General features: G+C 39.3%; 4 protein-coding genes across 10 annotated transcripts in view; all 4 read right to left on the reverse strand.

Annotated features, from left to right (window-relative positions):
• LOC108967182 (sialin) overlaps nt 1–822 on the reverse strand; it is a 13,751-nt gene extending 12,929 nt beyond the window's left edge. Inside the window, exon 1 of the mRNA XM_018930468.1 lies at nt 255–822. Within this exon, the coding sequence (XP_018786013.1) occupies nt 255–264 (10 nt within the window). The 5' untranslated portion in view covers nt 265–822. The remainder of the gene's footprint in view (nt 1–254) is intronic.
• A 6,404-nt stretch (nt 823–7,226) lies between these two features.
• Nucleotides 7,227–9,920, reverse strand: LOC108967174 (mediator of RNA polymerase II transcription subunit 15). Of its 6 annotated transcripts, none has more exons than XM_018930458.1 (3): nt 9,704–9,920; nt 8,964–9,119; nt 7,227–8,845 (listed from the first exon to the last, which is right to left on the reverse strand). In XM_018930458.1, exons 1-3 carry the CDS (start codon nt 9,704–9,706, stop codon nt 7,430–7,432), a joined length of 1,575 nt encoding a protein of 524 aa, XP_018786003.1. In that variant the 5' UTR covers nt 9,707–9,920; the 3' UTR covers nt 7,227–7,429. The 6 variants fall into 6 exon arrangements, with proteins under 6 accessions (XP_018786003.1, XP_018786001.1, XP_018786002.1 ...); XM_018930456.1 differs by having other exon boundaries at nt 8,964–9,140; XM_018930457.1 differs by lacking the exon at nt 9,704–9,920 and adding an exon at nt 9,335–9,674.
• An 89-nt stretch (nt 9,921–10,009) lies between these two features.
• LOC108967176 (trypsin I-P1) lies at nt 10,010–11,876 on the reverse strand. 2 transcript variants are annotated; one of them, XM_018930460.1, is made up of 6 exons: nt 11,448–11,876; nt 11,230–11,374; nt 11,044–11,151; nt 10,811–10,932; nt 10,530–10,714; nt 10,010–10,478 (listed from the first exon to the last, which is right to left on the reverse strand). In XM_018930460.1, exons 1-6 carry the CDS (start codon nt 11,554–11,556, stop codon nt 10,305–10,307), a joined length of 843 nt encoding a protein of 280 aa, XP_018786005.1. In that variant the 5' UTR covers nt 11,557–11,876; the 3' UTR covers nt 10,010–10,304. The 2 variants fall into 2 exon arrangements, with proteins under 2 accessions (XP_018786005.1, XP_018786004.1); XM_018930459.1 differs by having other exon boundaries at nt 11,230–11,377.
• An 84-nt stretch (nt 11,877–11,960) lies between these two features.
• The window catches only part of LOC108967173 (structural maintenance of chromosomes protein 2), a 4,676-nt gene continuing 2,747 nt past the window's right edge, over nt 11,961–13,889 (reverse strand). The window contains exons 7-8 of the mRNA XM_018930452.1: nt 13,643–13,836; nt 11,961–13,572 (exon numbers count right to left, since the gene is read on the reverse strand). Of these exons, the coding sequence (XP_018785997.1) occupies nt 12,132–13,572; nt 13,643–13,836 (1,635 nt within the window). The 3' untranslated portion in view covers nt 11,961–12,131. The remainder of the gene's footprint in view (nt 13,573–13,642; nt 13,837–13,889) is intronic.

Below are 13,889 nucleotides of genomic sequence, written 5' to 3' on the forward strand. Positions count from 1 at the left end.
GTTAATAAAATTTAAACATTAATTGAAAACTTATTTTCAAATTTTAAAAATTTCACATACTAGTCCAGCCCTAATTTTAAAATTCGACTCCTAAAATTATTAAAACATATCAAATTTTAAATTTTGACAAAACATTTCAAAAATTATATTTATATTTTTTCACTAAAAATGTTTTTTTTTCTAATTATTTACTATAAAATTTTAGTAATAAAAAATCAGCAATTTTCAGTTAAAATCAGTTAATTTTTAATTACCTTCCACCATTTTTACGCTTTTTTCCAAAAAATTTTCCACAAAAAAATCACTTATAAGCCAACAGCTGCGCGCACTAAAATTTGATGTTCTTAATGCTAATTGGCACGACTAACGTCTGTGCTTCTGCGCACTTCCGCAACGCGCCTACTACAAGYGCGTTGAGTGCAGTGACTGTAAGAGATCACTGCAAACGGGGGGCGATCAATAAACCCGAGCAACGAACGCTAGACAAGGAAGTCCAAACGCTGGCACGCGTCTCCACTACTGACTAAGTGTGGATGTGTGGGGAAGCCTTTTCAAAACATWGCAACCGCCGAACGCAACACACGCATCTTCACACACACTGCAAAAACACTGAAAACGCTTTCTTATGCATATGAGACGAACGAAGAGGCGCTAAACGATCAAGTTGCACACGCGAAGCGCCAATAATCCGCAAAAAGGTGGAGAATTAAAGTCAGCGCTTGTATTGAATAATCGCGCCGCGTTATGTCGCGACAGTGTCGTTAACGGACGTTACGAATCGGTTGACGATCACGTCTTGCCACTGAGAAGTGTGCAAGTAGAATGAGGAAAATCCTAAACGTCTAATAATACATATCTCAAAGTTAGTGAGGCTCTGAGCTAGCCGAGGAAAGAATTTCTGTAAGCTACAACCACAAACGCAGCACACGTTACATATTATTTATTGCTCGCCACTCGGCGACATTCAAATTATTCTGATAAAAACATACAATACATACAAGCAAGGCTATACTTAACGAGATATATACATATATATATGTATATGCATATGTACATATATATGAAGGTGTGTGCGTTCTGAGGTGGGTGCCACAGCTTATAGGCACCCACACTATCAGCTTACACTAGCTAACTACAGCGCGTATGCCGCCGATCTTGCCATACTTTGTCTAATACATGCTGCTAATCAGCGCCCAACAACAGCTGCAACAACAAATGATCTACGTTCGCGTCGAAATAAGTCACAGCTCTCGACTCTTATCAAATGTGCTTTTAGTTTTTGCTACATTTATACTTTTGATAAATTGTATGCACTCTCTCGCACGCTCTCTCTCCCTCTCTCTCTCTCTTTGCATCCAGCACACCTTTTCCACTACTAAATACCCTATCAGCCAAGTGAGTGCGTAAAAAAATTCCGCTTCCCTCCTTCAATCCTGCGCTCAACCAACAAAATGCTACACCTACACGATAACGGTTTTATCTGCCSACCCCGCACGTTCTCGCGCACCCTCGAAAGTACTCAGTTTTTAACACAATCTCTCGTTGCGATCTTCAGCGACAAACGTAAACAGCTGTAATCGCGCTTATCACAACGTCAGCGGCTTCTTCCAACTCAACGATGCTTGGATACGAACATTATACAATGTATGCATGTWTGTGTGTGTGTTGACAAAGCTAATCCAGCAGCGATTGTGGCACGCAGAGGTAGCATGCCTTTGAGCGTGAATTACGATATGAATTTAGCACTTACATAAAAGCATCAGAAGGCAGCGTGGATCACAACAAGAAGCAGCTGTTTGGATGTGCTCTGCTTGTGTGTGTTGGCTTTGAGACAAAGCATTTATTTTTCAAAGTGATAAGATAAGCAAAATATGGTAAGGCACAAAAACAAAGGTGCCTATAATCCTCCTCAATGGTAAATAAAACTTTGCTCRTACGAGAAACGTAAACAGGCCGTTTCGGACAAATACCCGTATTCATACTAAACGTGAATACAGTAATAACTCGACAAACTACTTGTATATTACATGACTATAAAAGCTTTGTCKCAAAAGCTCATATATTTAAAAATTGCTCCAAGCAACATCTCGTTCCTTTTAAAACAATCAAATCTTCGCTCCACCACTTCTTATGACTATTTGATTACCCGTCCACATGACTATAAAAGCTTTGTAAAAGCACATATATTTGAAAAAGCTCCGAGTAACATTTCGTTCCTCTTTAAAGACACAAATCTTCGGTAAACACTTTCTTATGACAGTTTGATTACCCGTTCACATGACTGTAAAAGCTCTGTAAAAGCACATATATTTGAAAAAGCTCCGAGTAATATGTCGTTGTTCTTCAGACAAATCTTCGGTCCACATTATAACATTTTGATTATCCGTCCACTATTCGCTATTCAATACTTATCTAAAACAAACTCAAAAAAAAAAAAAACAATAAAAACATGAAAGCTCTTTGGCTAATACAATTTGCACCGCATTGTCGCAACTTTAAATACCACTACTCGGCAGTGCTTTCAATGATATTTGTTACCATATTTGAAAGAAATACTCGTCAAAAACGCTTGTGGCACCTTAAATCGAATAAAAGCTCGTAGTCGGTGATACTGGTGATCTCAAAGCACCAAAAACTTCTACACAGAGAATAAAATATGAAAGTTCGAAGAACTCGAGCAAACCTTCAGATTAGGTTAGGTTAGATTAAAATGACTGGTCCCTCAATCTTACGGAGGGGTAACACTTAGCCTGTTATGTACAGCCCTTTGTGATGCAAAACATAATATCCTTTATAGTTGGATATCAGCTATCGGCAAAAACGAACTGCACCTACCACAAACCAGCATAGGTGTTTTATTTTTAGTTCCACTCTTTCAAATGGATATCTACAGATATGAAATCCGAGGTGTTTTTGCATTGAACTGGCAGTTTTGAGATGTTTCAATCGCACCTTCTTCCAAACAACTAATTTAGCTGCATCCGGTAAAATGTTCAATCTCACTGCATGAAACCCGGACAATATTCAGTCGGAACTCCTGCAATCACTGAAAGCTAGACTTGCTCAGAGCGTAGAGTTTCCTGGACCTCCTGTGATTTGTACTCGGCTAGAAGGACCTTCCGACTATATCGCTTGCTGATTTGGTGTGAGCCACAAAAGCATAACCATCCATGCTCATTTCTCTGTTATTCTGACTGAAATTTCCTAGCAAACTCATCAGCCTTACAGTTTCTTGAAATACCACTGTGGTCAGGTACCCAAACCAGTCTAATCATAAAATAACTCGATAGAGATAATGAGTCTAGAAATTATTTCACTACTTTTGAGCGCACATTCAGCGAACTCAAGGCTTATATCACTGCCCTACTAACGGAGTGGATAGCCATCACTCTGAAGGAGGTTGTTGTCTGGAGCAGTACATCTATTGCTACCTTTATGGCGGCCACTTCCGCTTGGAAGACGCTGCAGTTGTCAGGAAGACTAAAACTGGAGTTAATGGAAAGTTCCCGACAGATACTCTTGCACCAGCTCTCACCRCAAGCTTTGATCCATCCGTAAAAAAGCTGACCGTCCCTCTCCTCCAGTGAGGTCTTACCTCCGATGCCTCCCTTGCAGGTATGTAACGGGGAAGAGACAGACAGCGCTATGTTCAGCGATGTGATAATCGYAGTATTTTGGAGTGAAATCTAAGTGTGCGAGGCTTACAGAATGTCCACGCTCGCAGTCATCTAAGTTACCAGATTATCTAAGTTTGAGGGCAGCTTCTGCGATGCTATGTGCAGCAAGACATTTAGTGCCATGCTTAAACTGTTCTTTAACATTTCTCCAGTTTGTTCAAATAATCAAGTATTAGTTCTAACACACATTAATAAACATCAAACATCACAACGAGTTCATGCGTCAAGCGCTGATTTCTACAACACCTTTTTTTACCTGTCCGTTAGTCAGCAGCATCCTGCGCATGCGAAGCGTACATGTACCGCTAATATTTTGCACAGCAGTGTACAGTATTTTATGAGTACTCATTTAACTGCAGTGACACTTAAATTTTAATAAGCAATTATTTAAGTAGCCCTTGCTGGACAGTCCTCATAGCTGCCTGGAGGCCCAACGTTGACATAGGTTTGCTGATTCATGGACTAACAATAGCAACAACTACGCATACAGCATTCATTGATTCATTCATTGATAACTTGTTTTTATTGCGTTTATGCATTTTATAAGCGAAATTTTACATTTAATGATTGGTTTTACACGCGGAGGCGACAGTTGTAAACTCGAACATTGCCTTAGCCAAAATGATGCAATAACGAGGTATGTCGTTGTATATGTTTTCTTTACTCGTATTCTTCTCTTTGATTGATCGCAATTGATTTTCGCCGCACCCACTAAAATAATCAAGTTTTCTTCAATTTTCTCAACAATGTAACGCCATATGCTTCTTTCAAGCTCGGGCGATCTCTTATGTAACGGTAACTTTAAAAATGAAATGAAACTTTCGTTGAAATTTACATTTCCTAACGCTCTTTTCTTCATATCAAATCTTGCTAGTCTCATGGATCATTTAAGACGAAGAAATAAACGACAATCATAGGCATCTGATATCTGATATCTGAGCCGGACTTATAGAAACTAATTTTAAACTGCCGGATCACTGCAGTATATTTCAAGCTGAGGTCTTTACTACTACAAAAGCCATGGAGCTGGCCTCTAATGCACTTGCGGGCAATTTTAGAGTCAACATCTTCGTAGACAGCCAAGCAGCAATCAAGGCAGTAACCTCATATCGTATGTCGGCCAAAAGTGTCTTTTGAAGCAGGGTGGCTGTGGAAAATGTTTTGTCTATATGTACCACGATCTCGACAGAAGTATGGTGAAGAAAATCAAAACCCGATGAACAAGCTACCAGCCCATTCTATAGAAGAGACTGTAGGAACATGATGGGAATACTAACTGGTCATTGTCAGGAGGCGACACATGCCCGCAGGGTCGGGCTAAGAGATCAAGAAGACTGCATGAAATGTGTACAACAGGGCAACAATGGATAATTTCTTGTACACTTGTCCCGCATTGGCAAGAATACGCGGTAGGTATTTGGGATCCCCACAGTATGATACACTGGAGGAGGTATCAATAGTGAGGCCAAAGAGTCTGTTAAATTTTGCGACAAGCACAGGCACACTAAAGAATGACTACACCTCTTGGACCCAGGACCATCAGGTATTGTAAAGAACAAAGACTGGTCTAGAAGTCTTTGCAGTTAGGAAAGCTACTGAGATACCTAGCAACGCAGAAAATTATGTAAATATAGAATGTTGGAGTGAGACCTGGGATCTATTGCGTGTAGCTAGATCTTCGGTAAATCATCAAGCTTCTGGAATAATGCAGTATCTTCCAGACAGAAATCCTTGCAGTCAGGAAAGCTGCTGAAATAACTAACGCAGAATGACGTAAAGAATATCAATATATACAAAGATAGCAAAGCAACATTTAAAGCAATAAYCTGAGAGCGCATTGCGTTAGAGGATGAGAAGTGCAAGCAGGCAATAGATATAGTGGTTGCTGGAAAGCGGCTGCATATATATTGAGTGCCAGTTTGACATTCGTTTGACTACCGAACCAGTTCAGAAATTAAAAACTCCGACTCAGAGTGTGATGGAATGCTTTGGAGACATGCAGGATCACTAAGATCATATGCGGAAGGAAGCCCGTTAAATAATACACAACGAAAGGAGGCTGACGGACGGACCAGAGTGCGATGGAATGCCTTGGAAGCATGCAGGATCACTAAGGAGGGGAAGGAAACTCGAAGCTTTTCACACGGTCTCGAAGGGATTGCAAGACGGTTTTTGGCCTAGTCAGAAGTCACATTGCTGGAAAACTGCCTCTACGTATATTCAACTTTATTTCGAACTCGACTTAGATAGCTAAAAGATTCACAGTTCAAGGGGATGGATGAAGTATTAGACTAGATATTAAGTATTTTTTAAACTACAGAAAAACCGATTATTGATAATGAACATTCATATGGTATTTCAAAGAACCTGTATTTCCAACGTTAGACAGGTGTATGTAACCGGAACGGAGTCGGTTTTTTATCCGGTCAAGGTCAAGTCGGCAAAAGTCTACAGCTACAACAATCTGCAGTTCTATAGATAGCGTCACGTCCAGCCAGTGTCAACTAACCTAGCCTAAAATATGTATCCTGTTCAGGGTATAATTATATTAACATTTCGTGTATATCTTCCTTTTCCGATTGATGCCATACGATTGCATTATAAAAACATTATTAGTAAGTAGATTTAATTATTGCGCATGATGTGCTATTAAACGATTATTTATATTTTATTTTATTGCATAATGAAATAATTATCAACAAGCAAGCCCACCTGTATTTCTTGATAAATGAAAATTTAGCACCCAATTAATAATAATATTTACATGCAAATAATGCAAAACAAAATAATAATAACAATTATACTCAGGAATTTAAATGTTATGTTATTTGTTATTGCAATTTATTTTCAAATTTCCCACAACTAAAAAATAATGGTATATAGAAAAAAGGGAATATGTAACTTCAAAGAAATCAAATTAAAAGTGACCTTACATACATATGTATAGTATGTATGTACATACATATAAACATATCTACATAAACATACACACATATCCACACACGTATGTATGTATTTTTGTGCATAAATCATTTGTTGTATTATGCAGTTTAGTTAATTGTACTATAACACCAATTCATAACTAGTTCTAGTCTAAACGCTTGCCGCTGCACCCCCAATTATAGTATTTACCCACGCAAGCACGTTAATTACATACATTTGGATCGTAAAAATGACAATTTTACGGGCAAAAAAAAAAAAAACTAACACAAATGTCAAGCAAAATGACAAATCCCATCACAGCGACGCTTTGTTGAGTGCGTTTATCCTCAGCATATCAATCAAACGGTTATTGCTTAAATATATGCAAGCGCATACAAAGCACGTGGAGCCAAACACACACCTAGTTGAATTAAAAAAAGAAATCGCTAATAATAATAATTATCTGTATGTATGTATGTGGAACCAGAGTGGTGAAGTGGAAGAATGCATATAAATCAAACGCCGATCATTTTCATTACAAATATTAACAATTATATTGTATTACTCGTATATTATTTGTGTGTATGTGTAAGTTATTTCGAGTTATTTTCATTTTTGTGTTGTTTTTTGCTTTCTTTGCTTTTTCATTATTTTATACTAATATTTTATGTTAGTAAATAGTATATGTACATATATAGAAATTGTGTGCGTCCTTAGCAAGCAGCAAACGGGCGCGGCGCAGTTTATATTTCTTGCTGTGCAACCGCTACGGACGTCGGTGCTGCGTGCACACGTCCTTCCCAGGCTGCTTCCCACAAACGGCTCAGCATTCATCCGACATTCTCATACGCCATCGCTGGCCGTTCGCTGCTCATAGCGCTGGCGGTGGCCGTTGCGCCGAATATGGTGGGCGGATGATGTTGTTGCGTTTGCTGTTGATGTGGATTGTGTTGCGGCTGTTGCTGCTGCTGTTGCTGCTGGTGGGGATTGTGTGCATGGTGTTGTTGCGCCGACGGTTGTTCGTTGCGTATTTGTGGCAATGGAAACATAATGCCATGTGCCATTTGTGGATGATGTAGATGTTGTTCACTGGTGGGTGGTGCCGGCGCCTGTTGATGGCTGTTATGTTGCTGATGACTACTTTCGACATGTTTGCGTTGCTCATTCTGTTGATGCACCTTTTCGGCGCCCTCATCATATTTCTTTTGCAATTGGAATAGCGTGTGTGGCAATTGTTGTTGCGCGTGTAGCGCTACGGCTGAAGCCGATACGCGTTCGACTTGTGATTGTGGCGATGCTTCTTTTTCAGTTTTCTCGTACTTCTTTTGCAGCTGATACATGCTGTGCGTTATTTGCGCGTGTTGCGACAATTGTATCTTGTCATTTGTGGTGGTCGTACTTTGTTTGCTCGTTGACGACGCTGTTGATTGTGCATGTGTTTGTGATTGGGATTTTTCCTGTTTCACCGGTGGTTTCTTCTGATATTTTTTGAGCACCTGTATGAGTTCGCCCTTGACATCAAGTCGTATCTCTTCGGGCACACGTTTGATCTCTTCGTAGAGTGAGAGCAAGAAGAGCTTGTCGGGATCACGATTCTTCCGTTTTTTGCTTTTCTTTGGAAAAGCATCTTGCATGAATTGCAAGAGTTTCTCCTCAAATGCAGATTCCCGTTGCATGGCGGCGGCAGCATGCTGTTGGCGGCGCAACAGATGCGAGTGCAGACCGCCGTGGAATGCCTGCAGATGTGGCATCGAATTGTGTTGTTGTGACGAACTACTACCGGATACGTGGTCACCGTTGTGCGATTGCATGCCAACGCCGGGTGTTTGAAATGCGCCAACATGCGTATCGGTGTGATTCGATGAACCGGGCGCATCATTTGTTTCGCCATCATTGTTGGCATGATCCTGTTGTTGCTGCTGCTGCTGTTGTTGCTGTTGCTGTTGTGATGCATGTTGCTGTTCCTTTTGATGTTGCATGTGCTGTTGCTGACCGTTGGATACTGCGGCAGCGCTTAAAATGGCATCACAAAAATGTTCCGGCACGTAATCAAAGCCAGACATAAAGTTTTCCGGCTTCAATTCGCCGTTCATTTCCTCGTAAAAGTATTCCGTGCCAACAATGTCGATAATGTCGTTATCTTCTTGGTTGAGCTCGATGCCCGGAGGCGGTGACCCGCCTGCCAATTGGCAACGTTTCAATTCGGCAAGTTTCTTACGCGTGGTCAAACGCATATCACGCCAACACTGTTGATAGGTTTAATAAATTCGCGGGTAACAAAAACAAAATTTGAAATTTAATTATTCCGTTATATTATGCATATAGAATGTATAATCATTCCTAACAGTAATCACAACAACTCACCTTCTTCCATTGTATAATCGTCTTCTTGGGTCCAATTGTGTTTAGCGCTGCCTGTATCTTTTCCCAGTACCACTCCTTCTCCTTTTTCCCCTCCATGTACTTGGTTTCACGCAACAGTGTGATAAGCATCTTTTTCTGCGGTTTCGTTACACGATCCTTGAATAAAATATTGAAAACCTTGAAATTAAGAAACGAAAAAAGGCGAGAACTGGATATTTCACACGAAAATACTTCTTCGATCAACAGTACAAAGTAATTATCGTTTTATTTACAATAAATCTATGCATACATACGAACATAACATAAGAATTCATAATAATCTAGAGCTATGTATAGCGCTATTATTGGTACGTACAATAGTAGCTAAGTACCTCATCAGCCATTTGGTTAAATTGTCAGACATCACCCGGCAAACTTCTCACACTACGGTTTATTTACTGTGTCACACTAAGTGAATAAATTATGCACACTTGAAGCAGTATGTGGCAATGGTAGACTGTTTCCATTTGCAGAAACCTGGTGCTGCACTGCTATACACACATGATCCGTGCTGGTTGTTAACATTTTAGTTTTGTTTGCCGATTTTTTCACCCAACACACAATCTGTGATTTTTTATGGAATTTTCGCAGACACCTAGTATTTGGCGAWAGGTACCGACCGCCGAACAATCCGTGACCTATTGTTACTTAGCTCACAGTTATAGAATTTAGTTAAGGTTCTATTTGCCACACACACTTACCATTTTTATTCGTTGCAAATAATAATTAAATCAATTTTTCGCTAAAGTTTATTTTCTGCTGCAGGTATTTAGCGATATATTTCACTTGATTCACCGTCGTGTTGACAATCGACAGTCAATCGTCGTTGCCGTCGACGTTCGTCGTTTTCATTTTCATGTAGGTCTGTCGTGTGTGTCATACTGCATTTGTTGTTGGTTTGCCAACGCTCTGCTCACGAACCGTCCGTCTTTCATGGTGGCTCACTGCACTGTCGATATATACAATCGGCAATCGATAACAATTTCGACACTGTAATGTGACACAAATAAGTGTTACCAGCACCGTATGATTACGTGCAACGTTTGCTGTATTTGTAAATAAATAAATGTTATTAACGATATATTTCTTTACATCGTAAGCATAAGCGTCTTTAAAGTAATTTTTTAATAGTATTTCAATAACTTGCTAAACAAATATTATAATATTTCACTTAGCCTCAACATCAAACCAAAGTAATTTTCATTGACAGATATAACCTACATTTATCGATTTCGATAAGTAGGAAATAAAATAATTGTAAGCATCCGCTGTTCAAATTTAATTTTAATTTTTGTGTAATTTTCAGCTATCTTCTACTTTGTCATTGATTATCCATGTAATCCACTCTAAATAAGGTACTATAGCTGTATAGATACTGGGTACACCTGTTACACCACAAGTTAGTCCATGCGATACAATACCACATACGTAAGCATCATCATTCACTTTACATATTAAAGGTCCACCGCTGTCTCCCTGCAATAAAATGCATTGAATACGTATGGACGTCTGTAACTAAACTCTTACCTGACAAGTATCTTGGTTATCACCCAATGCACAGAGTGTAGTTTCGTCATGTGGTGGTGCCAATATTCTGCCCAATATATCGCTACACTCTTGTTTTGTAATTATTTTGACCTCACCTTCAATCAGATTGTTTTGTAATTCCCCAGCATATTGTGTTGCACCATAGCCTATAATCTGGCAGGAAACTGCAATGTGAAGTGCGATGTACAGAAGTAATAAGTTAAATGTAGACATATATGAGTGTTAAGCAAAAAGGTATTTTTTATCACTCAAGCACTCACCACCGCTTAAATTTTTCATATCAGGCAATGGTAAGGTGCCAAACGCATGGTATATTAAATTCAGCTCCGGTTCATATGACTTCCTTAAGCGTGCCAAGGCAATATCATTTTGAATATTTGTACTGGCAAGTACATTGACAACGGAAGCGCAAACAATGTTTGTACACATGTACATTCATAATTAAGAAAACCATTAAAGTGAATATTAAAATGTAGCAAATGGAAATACTTACGGCTGGTAGTAAATAAACTTAACACGTTCGATGGCGTAGCGACTGTTATTCCGATTGGCGCTTGAGAGGTTTTCATGACCGATAACGGCTGATATGCGTGCTAACTTTCTTTTATGGTAGGAAATTGTTATTTTTTAAATGTTTACAGATAAATATATATATAAATATGTGTGTTTAGTTAATTACTTGCGCAAAAAACAATGTGCTGCAGTCACGAACCACCAACGATTTAACATAGCGCCACCACAGAAATGTCGAAACTCTTCAACGCCCCGTGAATCAATRGGCTTATGCAATTCTTGTATGGAAACCATATAAGGATACTTAGGTGCTGCTAAAATTTTTAATTCAAAACATAAATCATGTGAACAAATTAGCTAGCCTTAACTAAATTTCATACATACCATTTCCTGGATTATAAATTACATTGCCTCCAACAATAGGTGTTGCACAATTATACTCCACAAAACTAAGTAATAGAAACGCCACGCTATTAATATTCAACAACCGCATTTTAGACGAGTGTATACAGCACTACTGAGACCCCATTGCAAGCTGACCAGGTCGTTTTGGTATGTTGGATACAAARAAACTTCTAATAAGAAACACCACGTCAAACTCACAAGCTGTGCAAATAAAAATTCTGTCAACATTTGTGTGTAATATAAAAAAACAATACTTATTTGAATTGAAATTATTGCAGTGTACGCGCCATTTCGTCTGCACGTAGTGCACAACGCAAAAACAATAGGTATTTTACATTTTTAGTGCTTTCAACACAATTAGAATAAAGTTGAGTGAAGCTATGAAATGTTAATGATAATTGGAAAATATAAAGGGTTGTTGTAAAACAGAGGAGATTATATTGTTTTTTTTTAAGTGTAACACTTAATATATAAATTAACCAACAGACAGCATTTCCTTACATTTTATTTCTAGGCTCACAACTGAGCTTAAAAACACATTTATTGTATTAATACCAAAAGTGTTTATTTTTTCATTTCTTTCGCGTGTGTGATTTGTTAATAAATTCTTAATATATAATATAACATAAACATGCAAAACGCTGCTGTGTTGGCACACGAGTTTCACTTACGTCCGCGTTGCGTCAACTTCGCATTGACCGTGCGCGTAACAGCCGATACGCCCTCTTCGAATTTGGTGCGGAACAGCACATTTGCATTGTTGAACATGCCATCCTTCAGCGAGACGATAATGAATTGTGAGCCGGTAAAATGCGCCTTCAACATGTTGCCGATATTTTGTGTATGCGACATATCCAGCGCTGCGTCCACCTCGTCGAGTATATATAGTGGTGCTGGTGAAAATTTAAGCATAGCTAAGACTAGCGATAACGCAACCAACGAGCGTTGACCGCCGGAGAGTTCGCTAAGCGACTCCTTCCATACGCCGTTGAAACCGACATTTATCTCTAAACCGAATAGTTGACCCGCCTGTTTGACAGGATTGAGCCGTGCTTGCGCACCTTGAAGCAATGTGCTGAATATGCTGCTGAAATTTTCATCGACAACCTTCCAGGCTTTTTCAACTTTCTCACGTTTCTTTTCATCCATCTTACAAATGATGTGTTTTATCTTTTCTTTGTCCTGCTCAACGATCTTTTTGCGACGCATTGTCTCCTGATACTGCTCCTCTTCGCGATCTAACAGTATCATAGCGCGCAGATTTATATGTCGCTCCATTTTATCCTTTTGTTCACGCATAACGCTCAATTTATGCCCCGCTTCGATCGGGTCTTCTTTGGAGTAGTCATATCGGGTGTTTTTCGTGCCGAAAAATTCACGATCCTCCAATATCCAAGGATATTTCTCTTCGAGCGTTTCGATTTTGCGAAATGAGTCCTTGCTATCGTTGCGCACCTTATTGACCTCATTCTCCTTTTTCTTAATTTCCAATGTCATATCTTGATTGGCTTTAGCCAATTTTTCTTTTTTAACCAACAATTGTTTTAACTCTCTATTCTGCGAGTTGATTTTATCTTTTTGCTCTTTGATGCGTTGCTTCAATTCCGCCACCACCTTTGTGATGATCGTACTGCCAACACGTAGTTCTTCCAGATTCGTTTTTAGTTTCTCAATACTCTGAACCATAGTGTCACGCTGTTCGGTGGTCTTTTTAATACTTTTATGTAACTCCTCAATTTCCAATTGCAATGTTTCGAATTCTTGTTCGCGTTTTTTCCAATTGTTGCGTGACTCCTCGGATTTCTTCTTTGCCGCTTTCATGTCCTCGGACGCCTTTTTTAGCTCGCGCTCGCGAAAACCTTTAGCATCGGCTAGTTTTGCCTCAATATCGGTGATTTTCTTGCGTGCTGTCTTTTGCGTTTCGCGCGCCTTGACAAGATCGCCTTCGAGTGTTTCGATTTGCAGCTGCATTGCCTTAATTTCCTCTTGATGCTGCTGGAATGTGCTTTGCGCCAAACGCTGCTTGCAGGCGTTCAACTCATGCTGACGCAGCTCCAGTTGTTCCTTGAGGCGATTGTAGTTACGTGCTGCTTCTGTTGTGAGTCTGGATGAGGAGAAGGAATAATTTATAATTGCTACAACAAGAATTAAAATAACAAAAAAAAAACAGTTACCGTAATTTTTGCTCAATATTATGTAACTCCTTTTTGCGCGCGGCAATGTCTCGTTCTAATCTTTTGATTTCCGACAATTCAGCCAACACATTACTGCCTTTCGGACGTGAGCCACCAGAAAGCGTACCCTGTGGATCAACCACATCGCCTTCCAAAGTTACCGAACGGGAGTGAATGTTGCGATGATAAGTGACCTTCAACAAAAAAAAAAACATATTTATTAAATAATGAAAAAATAATAATAATT

The sequence above is a fragment of the Bactrocera latifrons genome, unplaced genomic scaffold, assembly GCF_001853355.1.
Source record: "Bactrocera latifrons isolate USDA-ARS-PBARC rearing strain unplaced genomic scaffold, ASM185335v1 scaffold_179, whole genome shotgun sequence".
Lineage (NCBI taxonomy): Eukaryota > Metazoa > Arthropoda > Insecta > Diptera > Tephritidae > Bactrocera > Bactrocera latifrons.

What these genes read in the sequence shown, in the direction of transcription:
- LOC108967174 (XM_018930453.1), bottom strand. Translation starts at nt 9,366, where the DNA reads ATGTCTGACAATTTAACCAAATGGCTGATGAGGTACTTAGCTACTATT. An exon ending in TGAGGTACTTAGCTACTATT is followed by an intron (nt 9,141 to 9,318) that starts GTACGTACCAAT and finishes CTTAATTTCAAG; the next exon opens with GTTTTCAATATTTTATTCAA. An exon ending in CGATTATACAATGGAAGAAG is followed by an intron (nt 8,846 to 8,963) that starts GTGAGTTGTTGT and finishes ACCTATCAACAG; the next exon opens with TGTTGGCGTGATATGCGTTT.